The sequence below is a fragment of the Caloenas nicobarica genome, chromosome 6, assembly GCF_036013445.1.
Source record: "Caloenas nicobarica isolate bCalNic1 chromosome 6, bCalNic1.hap1, whole genome shotgun sequence".
Classification (NCBI taxonomy): Eukaryota; Metazoa; Chordata; class Aves; order Columbiformes; family Columbidae; genus Caloenas; species Caloenas nicobarica.
Genome location: NC_088250.1, coordinates 25,406,285 through 25,425,600, shown reverse-complemented (window position 1 = coordinate 25,425,600; position 19,316 = coordinate 25,406,285). Strand labels below are relative to the sequence as shown.

General features: G+C 48.6%; 1 protein-coding gene across 1 annotated transcript in view; it reads right to left on the bottom strand.

Moving 5' to 3' along the window:
• Positions 1 to 478: 478 nt before the first annotated feature.
• The window catches only part of CFAP65 (cilia and flagella associated protein 65), a 30,461-nt gene continuing 11,623 nt past the window's right edge, over positions 479 to 19,316 (bottom strand). The window contains exons 15-32 of the mRNA XM_065637986.1: positions 18,251 to 18,416; positions 17,739 to 17,867; positions 16,620 to 16,839; positions 15,696 to 15,824; positions 15,206 to 15,382; positions 14,458 to 14,524; positions 10,567 to 10,677; positions 9,618 to 9,809; positions 8,759 to 8,917; positions 7,311 to 7,454; positions 6,746 to 6,862; positions 6,057 to 6,194; positions 5,420 to 5,485; positions 3,370 to 3,584; positions 2,845 to 2,994; positions 2,023 to 2,307; positions 1,209 to 1,346; positions 479 to 515 (exon numbers count right to left, since the gene is read on the bottom strand). Of these exons, the coding sequence (XP_065494058.1) occupies positions 479 to 515; positions 1,209 to 1,346; positions 2,023 to 2,307; positions 2,845 to 2,994; positions 3,370 to 3,584; positions 5,420 to 5,485; positions 6,057 to 6,194; positions 6,746 to 6,862; positions 7,311 to 7,454; positions 8,759 to 8,917; positions 9,618 to 9,809; positions 10,567 to 10,677; positions 14,458 to 14,524; positions 15,206 to 15,382; positions 15,696 to 15,824; positions 16,620 to 16,839; positions 17,739 to 17,867; positions 18,251 to 18,416 (2,640 nt within the window). The remainder of the gene's footprint in view (positions 516 to 1,208; positions 1,347 to 2,022; positions 2,308 to 2,844; positions 2,995 to 3,369; positions 3,585 to 5,419; positions 5,486 to 6,056; positions 6,195 to 6,745; positions 6,863 to 7,310; positions 7,455 to 8,758; positions 8,918 to 9,617; positions 9,810 to 10,566; positions 10,678 to 14,457; positions 14,525 to 15,205; positions 15,383 to 15,695; positions 15,825 to 16,619; positions 16,840 to 17,738; positions 17,868 to 18,250; positions 18,417 to 19,316) is intronic.

Genomic DNA, 19,316 nt, shown 5'->3' with positions numbered 1-19,316 from the left:
TGCTACAGCGCTGCAGCTGCTCTCCGGCTGGGTCACTAGAGCAAGGAGGGGAGGAGGGTTCAGTACCTGTGTCCTACTGCAGTCAGCAGGGGCTCAGCACCTCAGTGCCCAGCTGTCAGTCCTTCCTCAGCTACATTTCAAAGCAGATTCCACTCCTCTCCCAGCTGGTACAGGCAGAGGGCAGTGGAAACAGCCACAGAGGTTGTCCATGTGCTCCCTGTAGCACAGGGAGGTTGTTCTCTGATGATGTGACCAGCCACAGAGAAGAGAGATCTCATGGACTCCGCTGTGGAGTTTCCACAGGATTAAAATTGGAGCTGAAGACATAATCAGGACATATCCCCTCAGAGGCAGGCAGCATGCTGAGCTCAGATCATGGTGTGGGAGGATCAGAGTTGCTCTGGACATCACAGGGACGTGATGAAAAGTGGAGAGAGTTTATGTGCTTGAAGAGCTCAAGCAGCACAGTGCCCAGCAGCTATGGTCTTGAGGGTGGGCATGCTGGGCTGGTGATTCTGAAGAAGAAGAGATTACTTCTGGGGTGGGGAGAGTGCAGCCTGTGGCCGCCTCCCTCCAGGTAATCATCCCTTCCTGAGGGATCACAAGGAGCACCCATTGTCTACCTAGACAAGACTCCTGCAGCTCTGGAGATGACATCTTTATACAATAACCTTCTCCCATCCTCCCTCAATCCCATCTCCCTGCACTTCTGCCCAAGCTGGGGCAAATCCTCATGCTTTGCCCTCAGTCCCAAATCTGCCTCCCCACCAGTGGCCATTTCCCCAATCTAACTAGATCCCACACTACTAGCCTTGGACTATAAAAGGTTTGCCTCCTTTCTGCTGTCGGGGGCTGTGCTGCCTGCTCCCTGACCCCTTTTCCCAAGAGACCCTCCCTGTGCTGGGCTCTCCAGTGCCTCAGGCCAGCCCCTTCACCAGCTGCTCGCTCCCAGGGCCCTGCCCCAGCACTGCGTGGTGGTCTGGGGTCCACAGAAAGGCTGTAGTGTTCCCACCTGTGCTCTGTGGCTCAAGACAAGCCAAGAAGGGGCAGAGGCTTTGGGAGTAGGTTTCCCCTATTGCACAGGCAATCTCGGCATTGATAGGCAGTGTTCCAGTTAAACCACACAGTTTAGAAAACAGGCTGTGCTTCAGCCTGACATATTGAGGACAGGTCCTGTCCCCCGCTACAGCACAGATACACTCTGCTACCTTCGGGAAGGGCTGTGGGGTAGAGCAATGACCCTGGGCCGGGCTGTCAGCACCACCTCCCCATGGCTGGCTTCAATCAGGATATTCTGCAGTGTGTTTTCCAGCACCGACTCCACCAGGTTCCCAAAGGCCGGCTGCCTGGAGGGGCAAAAGTACAGGCAGAGGACAGCTATCAGAACACAGATAAAGCAGACTGGTTGCTGTGACTCCTCCTGGGACACATCAGGCACAGCAGTGGAGCACACATTGTTTCCTACACACCAAGGCCAATGAACCAAAGACTTGAGCAATGGGGTGCTGACCCTTCTCCCAGAACTGTCACCAGCTGGCATCAGGCCCTGGCCTTGGACAGAGCTGGGTGACTGTGGTGTTACTGGTTTCTCCCTCCAAGCTGTGCTGTGGTTAGTGTTTGTGCATACACTTGTGGCCTGTAGCAGTGTACAACAGAGTAGCCACAGCAAGTGCAAGGTGATGAAATACTGCAGTGAAAATAAAAGGTAAGGTAAGCACACGTGCACTCTGATGTCTAATATGGCCGTGAATGCTCAAGCATAAAGCAAACTTCACTCACTATCAGCATCCTGGCACTGCCCATGGTTCAACCCTAAGACACACCAAACCTGAACTCTTCACAAACTGTGCTGTGGAGAGGGTGGCTAGGTGGGCTAGCATCAATTTCCACCTACAGCACACAGAACACCCCAGCAGAAATGCCACAGGGCTGAAGGAGAAATGAGTTTCTGGCCAGGCAGTGTGCTGCTATGGCTCTCCTGCCTGTGCAGCCCTTGCCTTTTATGTGTGAGCTCTTCCTTACCTGCTCATCAGCTCCTTCTGCTCCCTCAACTGCTCGTGGTGAAAAATGACCCAAGAGTCCAGCAAATCATTGCTGGGAGAGGCTTCCTGACTCATTTGTTTCCCCTCTCCACCCTCGTCAGGGTAAAGATCTGGTGAAGCAGAGGCCGTGGAGAAGACCATAGAGCACTGCCTCCTGTCCTGGAGCTCTGCTGATTCTGCACACCGGAACTGGGAGAAATATGGAATGGGCTCATCCAGGCTTCTTCTCACTGCATCATGGAACTGTGTGTTCTCCAACAGGCCTCTGCAAGGAGGAAAATAAGGGATGAATCCCAGCAAATAAGATATCAGTTTGACCCCAGAGGATCTCTACAAGACAGTACGAATCAGAGGAAAACTCTGACTGATGTCAGTGTTTAGTCTGCCCCTTCTTGCTTTCTAGGCCTAAGGGAGGCAGCAAGATGGCTTGAGCTAAGGAAACTACCTTTGCCTCGCCAGCACCCCTTCTTCACATTTCTCCAGCTGACAAATAAAATAGGTGAATCCCAATGCAGCATGTTCCCAATATGATGGCAGGCAGAGTGCCCTGGTCCCTGGGCAGTGACACCATTCACTATGCAGACAGGCCCAGCCCCTAGCTGGGGAGCAAGACCCTGCCTTTCACTGTCACACTGGGACTCCTGAGCTCGTAGTCCCCAGGGCAGCCTTCAGCAGGCTGGATCCCACATTCTGTTGCAGCAGGAGTGTACAGATTCCTCTGGGATGAGCAGAGGGCTGGCCATGCTGCACACACTCCCCTGAACAGGGGCTCCAAACCGGGTGAGAGTGAAGGGACACGCACCTGATGACACCTGTGAGTATGTCAGTCACTATCTGCAGCTCCTGTTTGGAAGCAGCAGCCAGGGACAGCCATTCAGGGTCCATGTCCATCCTGTCTCTGTCCCAACTCACATCCACAAACCTGCTCTCCGAGGGCTGGTCACTGAAAGGGCTGGGAAAGAAGTTGTCCCATCAGTGGCAGCACTACTGAATGGAACTACCAAAGACCTGCATCCCCCTGGGTGAGCAGCAGCACTGCAGGGAAGCAGGAACAGTGCAGGGAACCAGAAGAGGAGTAGGAGCTGCTGCATTTGTGACAGCAGCAGGGACACTGTAAGAGAGGAGCACTGAGCTCTGACAGTATCCCCCTTTTGAGGGAGGAAGAGAAACAGGTCATGCCAGCTAATGCTGGGGAAAGCAAAGCATCTCTTGCCTAAGACTGAGGCACTGGAGAGGAACAGAGCAAAGCTCCAAGTTCAGCGCATATCACAGTGTGGGCAGTCCTGGCTCAGATGAAGATGCCAATCCAAAAAGCCAGATCTCTTACCGGGACAAGAAATATTTGGGGAACTCTGAGGTGAAGTTGCTGAAGAAATCCTCAATGGAGTAAGACCTGGCTGTCACACCAAGGTGTAAGAGGATGGGATTGGGAGCCTCTGGTTTGATCCACACCCGGCTGGCTTCTTTATCCAACAGCAGCCTCCTCTGAAGGTGTCCAGCTGGCAGATTGGGCATAGGGTGGTTTGTAATAGGGGGTAATGTCTGTTGGAGAGAAAGAAATGGCAGGTACTTAGTCGCTCCTTTGGCTGGTGTAGGTGTGAGCACAGGCATGAGAACTGGAATATGCAGCAGCCAGAACCACCAGATCCTGGACTGGAGACAGCGTCAAAATGATCTGGGCACTGCAGTGCTGCTATCAGGCATGAGCATCCATGCTGGAAATTGGGTCTGCTCCCTCCACACTAACTCATGTGCCAGTCCCAAGTGTCAGCAGGGTTTCAGGGTCTCCCCAGGAGAGCATTCGCTGGGACCTTGTCTCACAACTTGCCACCACTGGTGGAAAAGTTGTCTTTTCCAGCAGTGCACATGTCCAAACTTGAGGTGGAACAGAGATTAACCTAGCAAATTGAGCTTTAAAGCTTTCTGTGTGCTTAAATCAAGGCAGTTACTGCCTGCAGCTTCTGCTGAGGCACAGAGTACAGCTCTTCTAGCGCCAAGGCCTGTATCTAGTGGAGTGCCTCAGGGGTCAGTACTGGGGCCAGTATTGTTCAATATATTCATCAGTGACTTGGATGAGGGAATTGAGTGTACTATCAGCAAGTTTGCTGATGACACCAAGCTGGGAGGGGTGGCTGACACGCCAGAAGGCTGTGCCGCCATCCAGCGAGATCTGGACAGGCTGGAGAGTTGGGCGGGGAAAAATTTAATGAAATATAACAAGGGCGAATGTAGAGTCTTGCATCTGGGCAAGAACAACCCCAAGTTCCAGTATAAGTTGGGGAATGACCTATTAGAGAGCAGTGTAGGGGAAAGGGACCTGGGGGTCCTGGTGGACAGCAGGATGACCGTGAGCCAGCACTGTGCCCTTGTGGCCAAGAAGGCCAATGGCATCCTGGGGTGTATTAGAAGGGGGGTGGTTAGTAGGTCGAGAGAGGTTCTCCTTCCCCTCTGCCCTGGTGAGACCTCATCTGGAATATTGTGTCCAGTTCTGGGCCCCTCAGTTCAAGGACAGGGAACTGCTGGAGAGAGTCCAGCGTAGGGCAATGAAGATGATTAAGGGAGTGGAGCATCTTCCTTATGAGGAAAGGCTGAGGGAGCTGGGTCTCTTTAGCTTGGAGAAGAGGAGACTGAGGGGTGACCTCATTAATGTTTATAAATATGTAAAGGGTGAGTGTCATGAGGATGGAGCCAGGCTCTTCTCAGTGACAACCAATGATAGGACAAGCGGTAATGGGTTCAAGCTGGAACACAAGAGGTTCCACTTAAATCTGAGAAGAAACTTCTTCTCAGTGAGGGTGACAGAACACTGGAACAGGCTGCCCAGGAGGTTGTGGAGTCTCCTTCTCTGGAGAGATTCAAAACCTGCCTGGACACATTCCTGTGTAGCCTCATCTAGGTGTTCCCGCTCCGGCAGGGGGATTGGACTAGATGATCCTTTGAGGTCCCTTCCAATCCCTAACATTCTGTGATTCTGTGAAGGATGAAGTCTGCACCACATCACGCCAGGGTCCTGCCACTTTCCATCATGGCACATGTTCCATTGTGGCCCCAGCATGAAACCCGTCCAGGTACCGACTACGCTGCCCAGATGCGTCTTTTCTGCTTATTCAAAACCTTTCCCCCTTTCCCCAGTCACGGGTGTATGTTTGGTTCAAATTTTGCTTCCCATTCACCTCTTCTGGAAAGTTACTGCCCATGGGACACAGCCAGACAGTCTGATTCTTCTGGCTCCTCCAAACAGTCTGTCTCCCAAAGCCTTGGAGCTACAAATCCTGCTGTGGTCTCTGTCCAGGCTCCCACGCTGTGATATCCAGCATCTGCCTCTCTTCTAAAGCAGTCAGTTTGATTCTACTGTGAGTGAGACAGGCTTGACTTACCTTGTATTTCCTGATCACAGCTGAGGATCCCAGGAGATTTTCTGTCTCAGGAGAAACTGATGACCTCTGGAAAAAAAAAAAAGGAAGAGAAAAAAGTCTAAAAAAGTCTAAAAAGAAGGAAAACAGAGTGTAGGAAAGTACAGAGCAGGACAAGACTCTAGGATTTTGTTTCACTTTGCCCTAGCTGAGAGTCAATGATCTCATCCTCCCATTCTTCACTTGAGCCACATTCTTAATGTTAGTTACACATTTGTCCCCAGTGTTTATTCATGGTTAAAAAGACAATCATCTGTTTCCAGAGCCAGTGTTTTTTTTGTTCATAAGGCTTCTCAAGCACTTCCAAATTTCAGATGATTGTTAGCAAATTCGCAGTTTGTAAGGTGATCAGAAAAGTAATTTTAATTCCATGTTCCCCACCTGCTATTCCCTTTCTCAGCACTGAAGACAGTACAAGAGGATTCTTGGCTAGAAACCAAGATCTCATTTTCCACTATCCACAGACCAGCTATGAGATCTTGAGTAGATCAGAGGCTCATGTCCTCTTATCACTTGCCTAGATTTTCTTAAAGAACATATTTTGTTGACACCCTACTGCTCTTTCTGAGCTAAGCTGGTGTAAAGTTCTGGCAGCACTTACCACTGTGGGTGACTTTGGCTTTTTCTTAATCCCAAGGTCCTTCTCTGTGATGGTGAATTCCACAGCCTGCCGTTCTTTCTCCCTTTCCCACTCCTGCAGTTCCCTCTCATACTGCACCAGGGACTCCTGGATGTATATCTATGAAGCAAACCATGATTGGAGGGAGCAGGGCTAGAAAGGAGCTGCAAATAACACAGGGTCCACTCCCTCTCCACAACTTCCAGGGCCAGGAATGGGAGAGAACAGTGCTAGTATATGACTTATAGAGAGAAGACACAATCTCCTGCCAAAGGACACCTGGAAAATGTCCAGAGGGACATTTTCTGCAAGTCTGTGTCCTGACTAGTATTAAAGAAGCAAGACTTGCTTTTTACAGCTACTTAAGTCTCTGACACCCACTGAAAGCCACTCCCATTCAAATCATGACTTCTAGCAGCTGGGTTCAACTCACGAAGCCATGTGTTGCACAGTTATACCTTGTCCAGTGAGCCACACAGACAGACACTTAAAGCACCAGGAGAGGTGAAGCTCAGTGTCCTCAGGAATGAGAAGTGCTGGCCAGCATAATGGAGCACAGAAGGATTTCTTCAGCTGGAAGTGGCAGGTACCTGACCACTGTGGCCAGCCATCTGGGAACTGCAGGGACATGCCCAGGTGGTGGCAATACACTGGTACCTCTTGGGTCTCACCTCACACACCACATCTATGCTGTAGGAGGAAGCACTCCCTGAAGGTCGCAGGGTGATGAAGCAGGGGATGCTCTCTCCAGGCGGCACAATCCCCGACTCTGGAGTAATCTGCAACACCTGGGAAAGAAAAAGCCACAGAGGAGCTGTTTCGCCATCCTGGGACCTTACTATGTGCCTTCTCTTTGCAGAAAACACAGGATTGCAGGAATTCCCTCCCCTCCCTTTCTCAGAGGTATATGGCATGAGAGAGATGCAGCTGATATATTCAAAGAACAACCACTGACTTTGCTGGTAGGCAGTGTCCTGAGGTTCATTATTGCATCCTGTAGTTCCAGGTTCATGTATCCTCACTGAAGTCTTCAGATTCCCCTTCTGAATTCCTGTCTTTCCCACCCCCCATCCTAACCTTTGCTTTCACTTTTCTCTGCCCTTTTCTTTCATCAGCTACTACAAAAGCCAAGTCCCTAGGATTGTTTCTGATTCTCCGGTTGTAAATGGAGTGGAAAGTTCTTTTGTGGCACAACAGAGATGGGCAAGAAGACTGTAAAGAGAAGGAAGGACTCACCCTCCTGTCTTTACAGGTGCTTATCTGCCAGGCAAACACCACAGCCTTACTCTCCAAGATACTGTTGAGAAAGACAAGTCGACTGGCTTTGCTGCAGTCTGGGATATTTCCAAGGCAAATCTTCTGGTGTGACAAGGTAACTGCCTGCCGGAAACAAGGTGAAACCAGGAGGAACAGCAGTGAAGAATGATGGGATGTGGCCATAGGAGAAGCACAGTCCCCCAGGTTATCCAGCAATTCACAGATAATATTAGCTAGTTACCTTTACCATAACAACTTGAGGGAATGTTATATTTCTCTAATTTTTGCTCTGCTTACAATGAGCAGGAAGAAGACAGCCCTGCTGCAGTGGGATTGAGTGAGAGATGACTAGGACGTAATCCTGGTTGCTGGGGCAGGAGAGGATCTCAGGAGAACAGAGCACCAGTAGCACCAAGATTCTCTGCAGCACTTGCAATCCAGGCCTTTTCCTACTTCAGGTGGCAAACACGTGAGGTGTATGTTTGTGCAAAATCCTCATTAACCTGAATACAAGTTTGGGGAAAGTGCACCTTGGTACTGGTATGCTACCAATCTGTCCCATTCTCTAGGCACAGTGCAAACTCTAGTGAATTACACTGATCATTAGAGAAGCTAATGACTCTCAGTTACAGGCAACAGAGCCTTGTGGAATGGCAAGTTGGTTGGCAGCCTGAGACAGATTTTTAATCACCTTCTCTTTGCTTCAGCCAGGAATGCAATTGCCCAGCTGGAAGCTAAAGAGCACATGTAGCTGTGGCTGAGCTCCAAGGTAGGGATACTAATGTCACACAGGATGAATCCTTTACCTGCCTGGAGTATGCCTCTGCTGATGCTGCTTAATGCTGACCCTCTACACTGGGATCTGTGGCCAAGTTTAACAACAGACTGTCCAGGCTGGCAGTCCAGCTCTAGCCAGGCCAAACTAGCTCCTGCTGTGCCAGCGACAGGTCAAACAAGTGCAATTCTTGGGATGTGCCTGAATTAGTGACCATTCTGCAGTCTGAGGCCAGGTTATGTGTCTCCTGAGTTTGGCTGTGAAAAGGAGGCAGCCAAGCCCTGACAGGGTATATCAGGAGAATTTTTCTGAATGAATTACCAAAGAGAAGGTGTTTTAGCTGCAAATAATAAATTTATCTGGGATAGAGGGTACCTTTTAACAGAAAATTCAGAAAATGAACAAACCCTAAAACATTTTTGTTTCTAATGGCAGTGGAAACAGCAAGCTGGAAGGAAGGCACCTTTCAGAACAACTGCTTTTGTGAGTTGGGCTCCAGATGATCTGCTGGAAGGGACATATTTTGCTCTACCTCATGGCAATGAACTCCCCTGCAACACCAGCTACTGCCAGATGGGGCCACTTCTGTATTTTAGTCTCTCATGTGTTTCTGGGCTAAACATATTGTTCATATCAGCACATCTGGACTTACCTGCCCAGGCACAGTTAGCTTGGTAGAGCCTGGAAAGACTGAAGGAGACAAAGCTTTGCTGGATGTGACAGTATCTCCTACGGTATGTGGATCGTAGCCTACTCCCTGGAAGGTGATCAGGGCTGATTCACCCCCAAGGATGTGGATGGGAACATCAACCTGCCTTGGACAAGATAATAGTATTAAGTCCAGAGTTATATTTGGGAAATACACCACATGCACGAGTGAGGAGAAATCCAGTCTCTTTTGCTCTTCCAGGCTTTGACTTTCCCTGCTAACCCAGAAAAGTTGGTTAAGGAGTCAATTAACCAGTTACTGCATGAGATGGGCAGAGACTCCCTTTTGGAACAAAAGTTTAAGTTTTACAATTCAATTTATTTATCTATCTGTGCACCTACCACAGAGTGGGGCAATAAGCAGTACTCCAGCTCTGGCCCTGCCTGCTGCAGACTAGGACAGAGGTCTTTGGGAACGCTGTTTCCAGAGGGCTACAGCAGTGTACAATTCAGTCTTGCTGGTGGGAGTTATTGGAGGCCAAAAATGAATCAAAAAATCTGTTTATACCACTGGTCACTGATTCTTGAGAAATACATATTGGGATTACTCTGGTTGTGGGGGGAAAAAAAAAAAAAAAGTGTTCTTTGGGAAGAATAAATTTATGAGATAACAATTTATCTGCCCCATTTCCTGGCCAGACCAGCCGCTCATTTGCTCTCAAGACTCTGCTTCTGGAGGAACAGAGCTCAATTCAGCTGTAGCATTACATGGATCAACCATCATTAAGAGATCTAAAGAATTTTAGGCACACAACAACAGAAAAAAAGCCCTGTTTCTGGCAGTTATGAGGAGAGGGTCTTACCAAGTACATTCTGGCTTCCACTGGTGAGAAGATCCACTCAATGTGGCCTGTGGTGCCAGGGGGGATTTCTCCTCTAGGAGTTAGGCACACAAACACAGGATGCCGAAAATTCTCCTCCTGGATCCTCACAATGTTGTCCAGCTGAACCTCAAACATCACAGGCATGGAGCCGCCATTGTAGAGTTCATAAATCTGAAGTGAGTCAGAGAGAGCAGTGCTTATTATACCATGCACAAGTTAAACTAGTTAACACTTCCCCAGACAAGTCTGATAAGCATTAATAATTAATTAGTCAGCTTGTCTCCTACAAATGAGGAGACCTCATAGTGTCAGGATTTAACACTGAGGTTTGGTAGGAGACTGTGCTGAGGGTTTATCACCACATATGTACATTGATAACTAGAGTGCCTCTCCAAGCGGTGGGAGCAAATTAATACAAATTAGCTAAAGGAATCACTCTAAAGCAGATTACTTCAAATGCAAACCCACTTGTATTAAAGTGATGTTAATTCAATTCAACCTTTTCATTTCCCAAGTAAATTAGGCAGAATAGAATCAAAGCCACCCCTTTTGCTGAATAAGTGTTTCAGGAAGTTTAATTAATTTACTAAAACTCTAATTAGGATTTATTTTCCGGCTGCCTGGAGCAGCCACACGAGTCTCCACTTGGATCCAATGCAAGAGAATAGCGGAACAGCCCAGCACACCACATAAGCATTCTGGCTAAAGTAAATGCCAAATCTTGTCAAACTGGAGCTGGTGAGAGGTACTGTCCCTGCTGCCATCCCAGCAGCCATTTCCAGGCTCTGCCTCGTACTTCTGCTGTGATGCTTTCCTGTGGAAGCCATTCTGTTTCCTGGCGAATGCCTCAGACACCGCCTGTCCTTGAGACATGGTACCACTAGCTCCTTCCGTCCGCTGCTGCTGGGTTTGGCCCCAAGATGCTCACCTGTGTCGGGGGGTGGCAGGTCCCAATGGCAATGGGTTCGAAGAGGTGCTTAGTGGATGCAAAATGAACGTACCGTTGATCCTGTTCCACTGTCACGCCGCTGAAGTTCAGCTACAGTAGAAAGAAACACAGTCACTTTCTCACATGGCCTTGGCCACATCACTAACAACTGCACAAGGACTCTTAAAGACTTCGCAAGCTGAGGACAACACAGTTATAGATTTAAGTTGATAATACCAGGACAGTGTGTCCTAAGAAAAAAGTAAGGAGATGGAGAGCCTGTTCATCTGTTAGCTCTTCTCTGAAATGTCTGCATCTTGGTCCAGAGAGAAGGTACTTTTCTCCCTGCTGTGTCAAGCATCAGCCTCAGTGCTTCTCTTTGCAAGTATATGGTAGAAATTCTCCATGAATGAAAGTATCTGCACTGTACATAGGAGAGTGTGCAGCTGTGACAGCCAAATCATTTGGAAAGACAGGATTTTACGTGAGTAATGGCTTCATCTTGGAAAGGATGATGTGGATGTTCTCATTCTGGAGGACATCCTGCTCCAAGAATGTGTCTGACAGTGCAAAAGCTGCAAGAAGATCCCAGCTGAATTTTAAGTGATCAAGTAATGACCAATAGTATCCTGTTAGCAAAGCAGCCACCAGCCACTTTAAGCAAAGTGGAGAGATTTATAGAGCTAGTTCATGGAAGGTAGGGACACAGGATTCTGCATTTTGAGAAAACTGCATTCAAGCTAGAAATGAGTCATGATGCACGATTTCCTGCAGGATAACCCCAAAGCACCCCTGAGCTGTCTGCCTAGAGACAGAGGCTGTAAAGCAGAGTTTGTAATGTCTCTGTATGGGCCAAAGGGAGCTAAGGTGCTCCAATTCACAATAAGCTAAGCCCAAAGCATGCCTGTCTTTCAAGTGCATATGCAGAAGATGTTTGAAGAGAAGACAGTTTGCTTGCCATGGCAGGTGGATGCCTTGGACAGACACCTGCAGGAGACACTGTATCAGCTGCTTCAGCAAGAGCAGAGAATGCTGATTCCTCCAAAATAACCGGTTCCAGTTCAGCTCCATAGGAAAGGGAGGATGGAGAGAAGACTAGAAATACAATACTAACAAAGTCCCACATGGGATCTTTTCAAAGCTCTACATGAGCATTCAGCCTTCTGAGGGACTCAGCAAGCCAGATGTGATGCAAAATAGGAGAAGGACATGAGCTGACACTTTCAAACTGCAAGGGAAAAAGAGACAGAAACCTCCCTGAGCCTTGGGAGTGAAACACCCATTTATATTACTTGAGTCTAAAAGCCAGCTTGAATTCCACCAGTGCCAAGGAAGAACTGTCATCAGTTTTCATAGAAACAGGATGTGACAGTTAGAGGGCTATCAGTTAAAAGGAGAAAAACGGAGAAAAGTGAAGACCTGCTACAATCCATTCTCCTTCCGTAGTGCACAGACTTCGTTCCACAGCAATGACTTAGAGCATGAGGGGACAGAGACACCAGATTCCCCAGTGAGGAGAGCTGCAGGTGACAACATCTCACAATACCTAATTAACAGCTATGAAATAAAGTGCAAACACTTCCAGTTTATGGAACCTGTGTGCTCAGGGATTCTCCCTGGGATCCAGCCCTTCTATCCAGCGAGTTCTGGGAAGCAGCCTACCTCATCCTGCAACACCTGCAGCCAGCTGGGCTGTTCCTGCTAAAACTGCTGAGGGCTGCAGATTCTGCCTGGCCAAACTGTCCCAGAGCTCTGAGAACAAGGTCACAGCTGCACTCTTACAGGCAGGCTACAGCAATGAGGCAAAGGACAACCTGTGAGAGCATTAGGCAGTAGGAGACCCCATTTCCCCCAAGTCTGCAGAAGTTTTATCCTGTGGTCAGAAGAAATTGCCAGCAGGACATCAGTTTGGGACCTTCAGGACCTGTAAATCCAGCCATGTCAGGACTGAAAGGTGGCCACTGAGTGGGGAAGGAGTAAAGGAGAGGGAGCTCATCCTCAAGATGAAGCAGATGGACTCTGTTGGGGAAGCAGAGGAGCAGGAGGTCAAAATCTGTCCACAATGGTAGAGCCATCACAGAGGTGAGTTTGGACCCCCCCAAAAAATCATGCACTGGCTTGCAGCTGGCTAACATTACCACTCTGAAGCCAGGCAATTTGGAATTTGACAGAACGACCCAGCAATACCCCAGTTCTATGGTTTCCACCTCTGCTTATTGTTGCTATCTCAAATTTCCAAAGCTTAACTTTTGGGGTGACATTATGGCCTTTGCTTCCCTTAAGGGTAACATATATTCTGCACATTTCACCGTATTCCCAGGTGAGGATCTGTTCAACCCTGGCATGTGAGTGCACTTAGAGCAGCCTCTGCTATGGGGGCTTGCGGCTCTGCGCTCTTCATGCTGTGACCGAAAGGAATGAAGACACACTGTGTTCAGCCCCTCAGCTGCCCTCTTCTGCAGAAGGAGGAGCCTCTTCCGTGTCTGCTTTCTGATATTAGCAGTTCAGTACTGGCACTGTGCATCCCTGCAGGTTGTGACCACCTGCACTGCTCCAGGTCTCTGGGTTGGCCTCCTACTACATGACAGCATGAGGGTGGTGGCCTCTAGTAGCCACCAAAGCCACTGGCTATGTAGCAAGAGAAGATGTGTGCCCTACAGGCTGCTGGTGCTCCAAAGCCTATTCCCTCACTGGCCAGCTGGTGAAATGCTCACATCCACTGTCGGGACTGTGCCAGGCAGGCAGAGCACAGGGAGCCTGTCCAAGGGCTTTGGGGGAAGGCACAGTTAAGCCATTGTTTGAACAGCTTAGTCAAAGGGTTGGATTTTCAGCTGACAACAGTCCTGAAAGAAAATAAAAATAAAAGAGATGTGTGAACACAATGGTCTCATAGGAAACTTCAGAGACAGAAAGGCTCAGCCGGGCATGAGCTGTGCCTGGCAGAGCACAAGGTGACTTTGACTCTAACGGACAGTTTGAGGGAGGGAGAGAGAGAGAGAAATTAGTTCCAGGCCTGAGGAAATGCTCAGGGAAAACACACCACAGATCTGCTCTGGGATGCTTTAGCAAGCAGCAAAGCAGGAAGAATAAGTAGGAAGCTCCTCCACCATTGGCAAGGAGAAATAAGTGGGTGGGCAAAGGCATGATGGCTGCAGCAGGAACAGCCAAGCAGGAGTGCACAGAGTACATTCTGGGCCTGGGGAAGCAGCTGCCTCTATACCTGGAGGATGTTCTGCCAACCCTTTGCCAGCATATATGTCACCAAACTGCAGCCAGTGCAGGTGGTACTTCTGCAGAAAAGCACATTCCAGGGGGTTTTCAAGAGCGTAGAGAGATGATGAGATGCAGAGATTCAGGAGAGCTGCATATGAAAGATGTCAGATGGGCTGCAGAACTGAACTCCCGGGTCACTGCATGGAAGAACTCACGGTGAGACAGATGAAATGTGGGGAAGCGAGCACAGAAATCCTGACCATGAGATATACTTGGATGTGGAAAGCATGCAGGGACTGTAAAACCCAGGAGGGCTGTTTTGGACTTGCAGTTGGCTTGGAGGAAGAAGCAATTCTACACTAACACCACCAATAAAATCAAAAGGTTAATAATAACATTAAAAAAAAAAATCCCTTGGTGGGGAAACCAGCAGAGGCTGCATCCAAGGGCCACTTAGCCAGTGCACTGCCACATCACACTGTGCTGGAACCACGAAGTTTGTCAGAATGTTTGGTTTATGTCTCTGCTTGACCCTGTGTTATTGCCTGGCCAGTGCAGATTCCACGGGAAGGCCACAGCCCCCTGCATGCCATGCGGCTTCTGGGGAAAACACCTTGTAACTCCTTTCCTACCTGCTGCTGTTCTGCAAACAAAAGGAAGAGTTACCTGCAAACTTACCAGAATCTCATGGCCATAGGAAACCTTCAGCAAGACAGGGAGGTGATCAGTGCCGATGAAATCATGTCTAGCAGTGCAGGAGGAGAGAAAAAACATTAGAAACCAACCTTGTGCCCAGGCTGGTAGAATCAGGGTCACACAGTATATTAGAGACAATCCACTTCCCAGCTAAAGAGTCATGGTTGCATAAGGGCCACTGAGAGAGGGAGGGGGACAGTTGTGTTTGGGTGGGAACAAGTGATGCAATGTTGATTTTTCAGTTAAACGCCAATTTAGGGACCCAAGTTCCTAGGCCAACACCATTTGAAATGCCAGTACTTGTTATACCAGGTCTGCTGTGAAAGGGGAGGTGTTCAGCTTTCTTTGTACGCTCCACAGGCACACAAGGGCTAGCAACTACAGTAGATGACAAAAATAAGAATATCACTGTATGGTCAAAACCACAGGAAGTGCAGCATCTTGTTTGTCTCCCCAGCTGCCAGATCAAGGCAGAGCAGTGTCCCCAGCATGCCACACTAAATGCCTCTTGCACTGCAGCGTTAAAGCACATTAACAACATACCCCTGAGGAAGATAAGCTTTGTGGAGTCCAGAAACTGGGCATAATCAGGGACATTTTAGTTGTCCAATCCCTGCTGGGCAACGGACATGTGAAGGGAAAGTGTCCGGCATGGAAACACGGGGGACCGATGGCAGGTGCCGTCCCAGCATGCAGCATGAAGCCCTGAAGTACAGGGAGTTGCTGTCACCTGTGTGAGAGCTGGAGTGATTGCTCCTGTCCTGGAAGAAGTTTCCCTGACTTTGGAGAAACACTGAAGAGCTGGTTATCCTGAATTCTCATCTGGTGCAGCTCATGGGGGCTAAACTCAACATCCTCTGCCCAGTGCTCCATGTCCATCTTCTGATCAGAAGGAAACAAGAAGGCCCTGGGGAACAAGTCAGCTGGTCAGCAGCAGTGACATACAACTTCCCCGGGGCTATGGTCAGCATATTCAGTTCAGCCAGGCTTTGCCCAGCTGCTGGACACATCATGTTTCATCAGGCCTGACCTGCAGAACTGTCTGGCATCCCTTGCTTGCCTCCCCACTCAGACCCACCAACAGTCACAGCTCCACAAGGCAAGCCATACCTACAAAATCCACCCTATTAATTTGCAAACATCTCCTGGCCCCTGTGAGCATTTCCATGTCCCCAGGCAGACTCCAGAAAGCAGGCTGGGCTCCAGCAAGCACCACTTACCACTCCACAGGCACCACACCCTTGTTCACCATCAGAAGCATCACAAGGGCAGGCTCTGAGCCTATTGGGGCAGCCCCAAAGTTGAAGTCCAGCAGGAGAGGGGTGTACACTGGAGGGATCAAGCATGTGCTGGTCACACGAGAGAAAGAAGAGATAAATTGAGACAGAAGGAAAGGTTGGCAGGGCATAACAGAACAAAGGGTCATTCTATGCTGGCTCTCTTCCTTATAATTCTTCTCTGACGTTATGTTCTTGGCCCTTTCAGGTGTAAGGAAGATCCTCAGATTTCATCTATTTTTTTATATATGCCTAATGAGAGTGAGTGGCACACATGGAGGCTCTGAGAGTCCTGCTTAGCTGAGGCCTCTTTTCAGCTTCCCAGTACAAGGAACTCACTGACATACTGAAGCAGACCCAGTGAAGGGCCACCAAGGTGACTGAGGGTTGAAGCATGTTATTTACAAGGAGCAACTAAGAGACCTGTGTTTGTTCAGCCTTATGGAGCAAAGAAGGCAACTGCATAAGTTGCAACACAAGACATTCCGATGAGAAAAAAAGGTTTTTACCATGGAAGTGGTCAAACACTGTAAGCAGGTGCCCAGACAAGCTGCAGTTTCTTCATCCTTGGAGACATTCAGCACTGAACAGGACAAGGACCTGAGCCCTGATCTGGTCATTCCCGCTTTGAGCAAGGGATTGGACCAGAGACTTTTAGAGGTCCATTGCAATTAAATTATTCTTTGTTTCTGTGGCTCCTCTCTAGGGCGGGTAAGCAGAGAAGCGGAGGTGAGAAACTGCCTGCAGAGGCTAGGATAGAAGAACACTGCCACACAGCAGTGAGCTGCAAAGCAAGCCAATGGCCACAGCATCTGTCAGGTTTGTGCGAGGTACTGAAAGATTCTTTGAGCCACCTCCTCGTCTCACCTGTGCCTTGTGGGAACTCTGTAGGTGAGCTCACTGGGAGCTGGGTCTCGCTCCAAGTACTCATTCAGCGTGTCCAAGGAAAAGAGCCTCCAGAGGTGTGACTTGCTGATACCGCTGGCACTCCCTGCTGAACAGGCATCTGTGATGCAGAACGTTGGGTAGATGCCTGTTGCTACGATGCAGCAGAGGGTCTGCTGCTCCTCTTTTGTACTCACAAGATCTGTAGATTGGGAGAGAAAGAAACACCAAAAAGTTGCCAAAACAGGCACCATTAAGGGGCAGCTAAATGGAGAGATGTTCTACCCAGACCAAAGAAAGAAAGAACAAACAGGACTTGTACATAGTCTCTTCTTTGGCAGCTTCTGAAAACCTTTAAACCACTGAGTTCTAGTTGTACCATGACTTCTGTATTTGGAGATCACCAAAAGACTATGAATGTGATTTTAAGCAGTGTATTTACACAGTTCAGTTCTGCACTATGTGAAAACTCCCTTTTTTGATTTAAGCCTACAGCCTTGTCATTTTATGAAGTGCCCCTAGTTTTCAAACTGAAAAATCATAACCAGTTGTTCATATCTTGTCTTTTCCACACCATTCATGTGGCATTGTTGTTCTCTTCTTTTCAAGGTGGAAACTCCTTGTCTAACTAGTCTTTTCTTGTACAAATGTGTCACCGTCACAAAATGCTGTTCCCCACCTCTGATCATCCCTGTTGCCCCTTTCCATGCCTTTTCTAGTTCAACTGCATTCTTTCTCATACAGACACCAATCGAGATCTGCAAAAAGGACCCCATGCATAGGACTGGTTGCATGAAGCTCTCAGAATATGTTTCAGGACACATTGTAGAAAGCCATGATCGTGCAAAGGAGCAGGGAATCTTGTGACCACAGCAGCAGAAAACTTGGAGCTCTTACCAACTGTCTCATGGCTTAATCACATCTAATCCCAAAGGGTGCAGCAAAAAGGAGACAGCACATAGGATCCAGCTCTGGTGAATTGCTCAGCCCAGAGATTTCTTCAGGCAGGACTCATACACTGGGAACTGTGCAGCTCAGCCTGTAAAGGCACAGTCTACTTTGCTGGGCGGGAATAATTTTCCCAAAATACCCATCTCTCACCTGTAGGGTTGTGAATAGCATATTTGATTGTCCAGGTGTAATGCAGCTGACGGGCTGGCCTGACTGTTATTCGGACAAGAGCTTTTGACCTTGCAGGGATTGTCCCTCTGGAGTGTTCCAGTTCTAAAGCTGTAGGAGAGAAGAGGTGATATGAGCTCTTGGCATCACTGATCTCTCTTACACCACACATATGTTCAGCTCACAGCTTCCCAAGCCTACCTGCACTCAAGCCACTGTCCTCTCCACTGTGCCTAATCATGAACATGACAATGAAAGGTTTCTACCACTTGCATGGCACAAAACAAGCTACTTTGCTGTACCAACACATGGAGATTGTCTCATGTCTTCTCAGGCATACTTTTATCATATGAACCATGGGTACCTTAAGGCACTTAAGAGAATCAATGCAATCTAGCCAGCAAGCAGCCCAACCTCTGAGTTCATGCTAGAACAACTTTGCAGAAAAGAGGGGAAGGTCAAGGCCCCATCCCATGCTATTTCCCTTACAGTACCGAGTGGATCCCTGCGGACCTCCTCAGGGTCACAAGGCCCAGTGATCTGTTGTTCCACGCTTAGGATGTACTTCAGAGAACAGTTCCCATCATTTAGCAGTGCAAGGCTGCAGCTTTGCAGGTCACCAACCAGAACATTCCCAAGGTCCAGGTGCTCCTTTTGTGCCTGGAATTCAAACCCATGGTTCAAATATCACTGTCACACGTTGAGTGTAGCAGTCAAGCGTAGCCACCACTTATCTCACCACGTGCTGATCCCTTGGCACACACAGTGCAGTGCAAAGGGCTCTCTACTTTGCGTAGGACCTGTCATTCCCTGAGAGATGTTGGAACAGGGCTGCAATGGACTCAGTCCCTCCTCCAAAGGCTCTCTCCTGCTGTTATTTGGGCTGTTGGCTGGGTAGGATGTAGCACGTTTGGGGCTGTGAGGACACTAGCTGGCCAGCTGCACCTGGGACAAGTCTGCTGGTCTCTCCATGACTGCATTAAAAGTCCCCCTCTCTTTTGGCTAGTCATCCACTTGCATGCAATTAATAGTGACTAAACACCTCTAAGACATTTCTACCCATCCGTCCAACATGATTGACACTGGGCAATGACTTACAAAAGTATTATTTTATTTAGCTCTGGTTCCTTAGGAAACCTGCCTGAAAAAGGAAGGTGGATGCACAGATCTGCAGTTCATAGGAGGAAAGCCAAGTGGAAGTGTGCTGGCCACACCACTTTAACTGTTAGGTCCACTATACCTGACAATCAGTCTGATAGCAGAAGAAATGGAGAAGGAGAGCAGACAGAACAAATGGAGAGAACTGGGAGTCCCAAGGAGCCAAATGGCTTGCTCAGTTCAGTCTGGAACAGAGGAGTCAAGAGTGATCTCAGAGGATTCAGGTAGGTCACATTTGAACTGGCAGGACATTTACCTCATGCTGTTGTCATTAAGCTGCCAGAATCAGCTCTGTCATCTCCACTGAAACAACATCTGGGAATTTCACTGTAAATCCTTATTGGTTGTCTCCAGTACACGTTGTGCAAAAAGAAGCCCAAGACCCCCATCCCACTGCAGTAC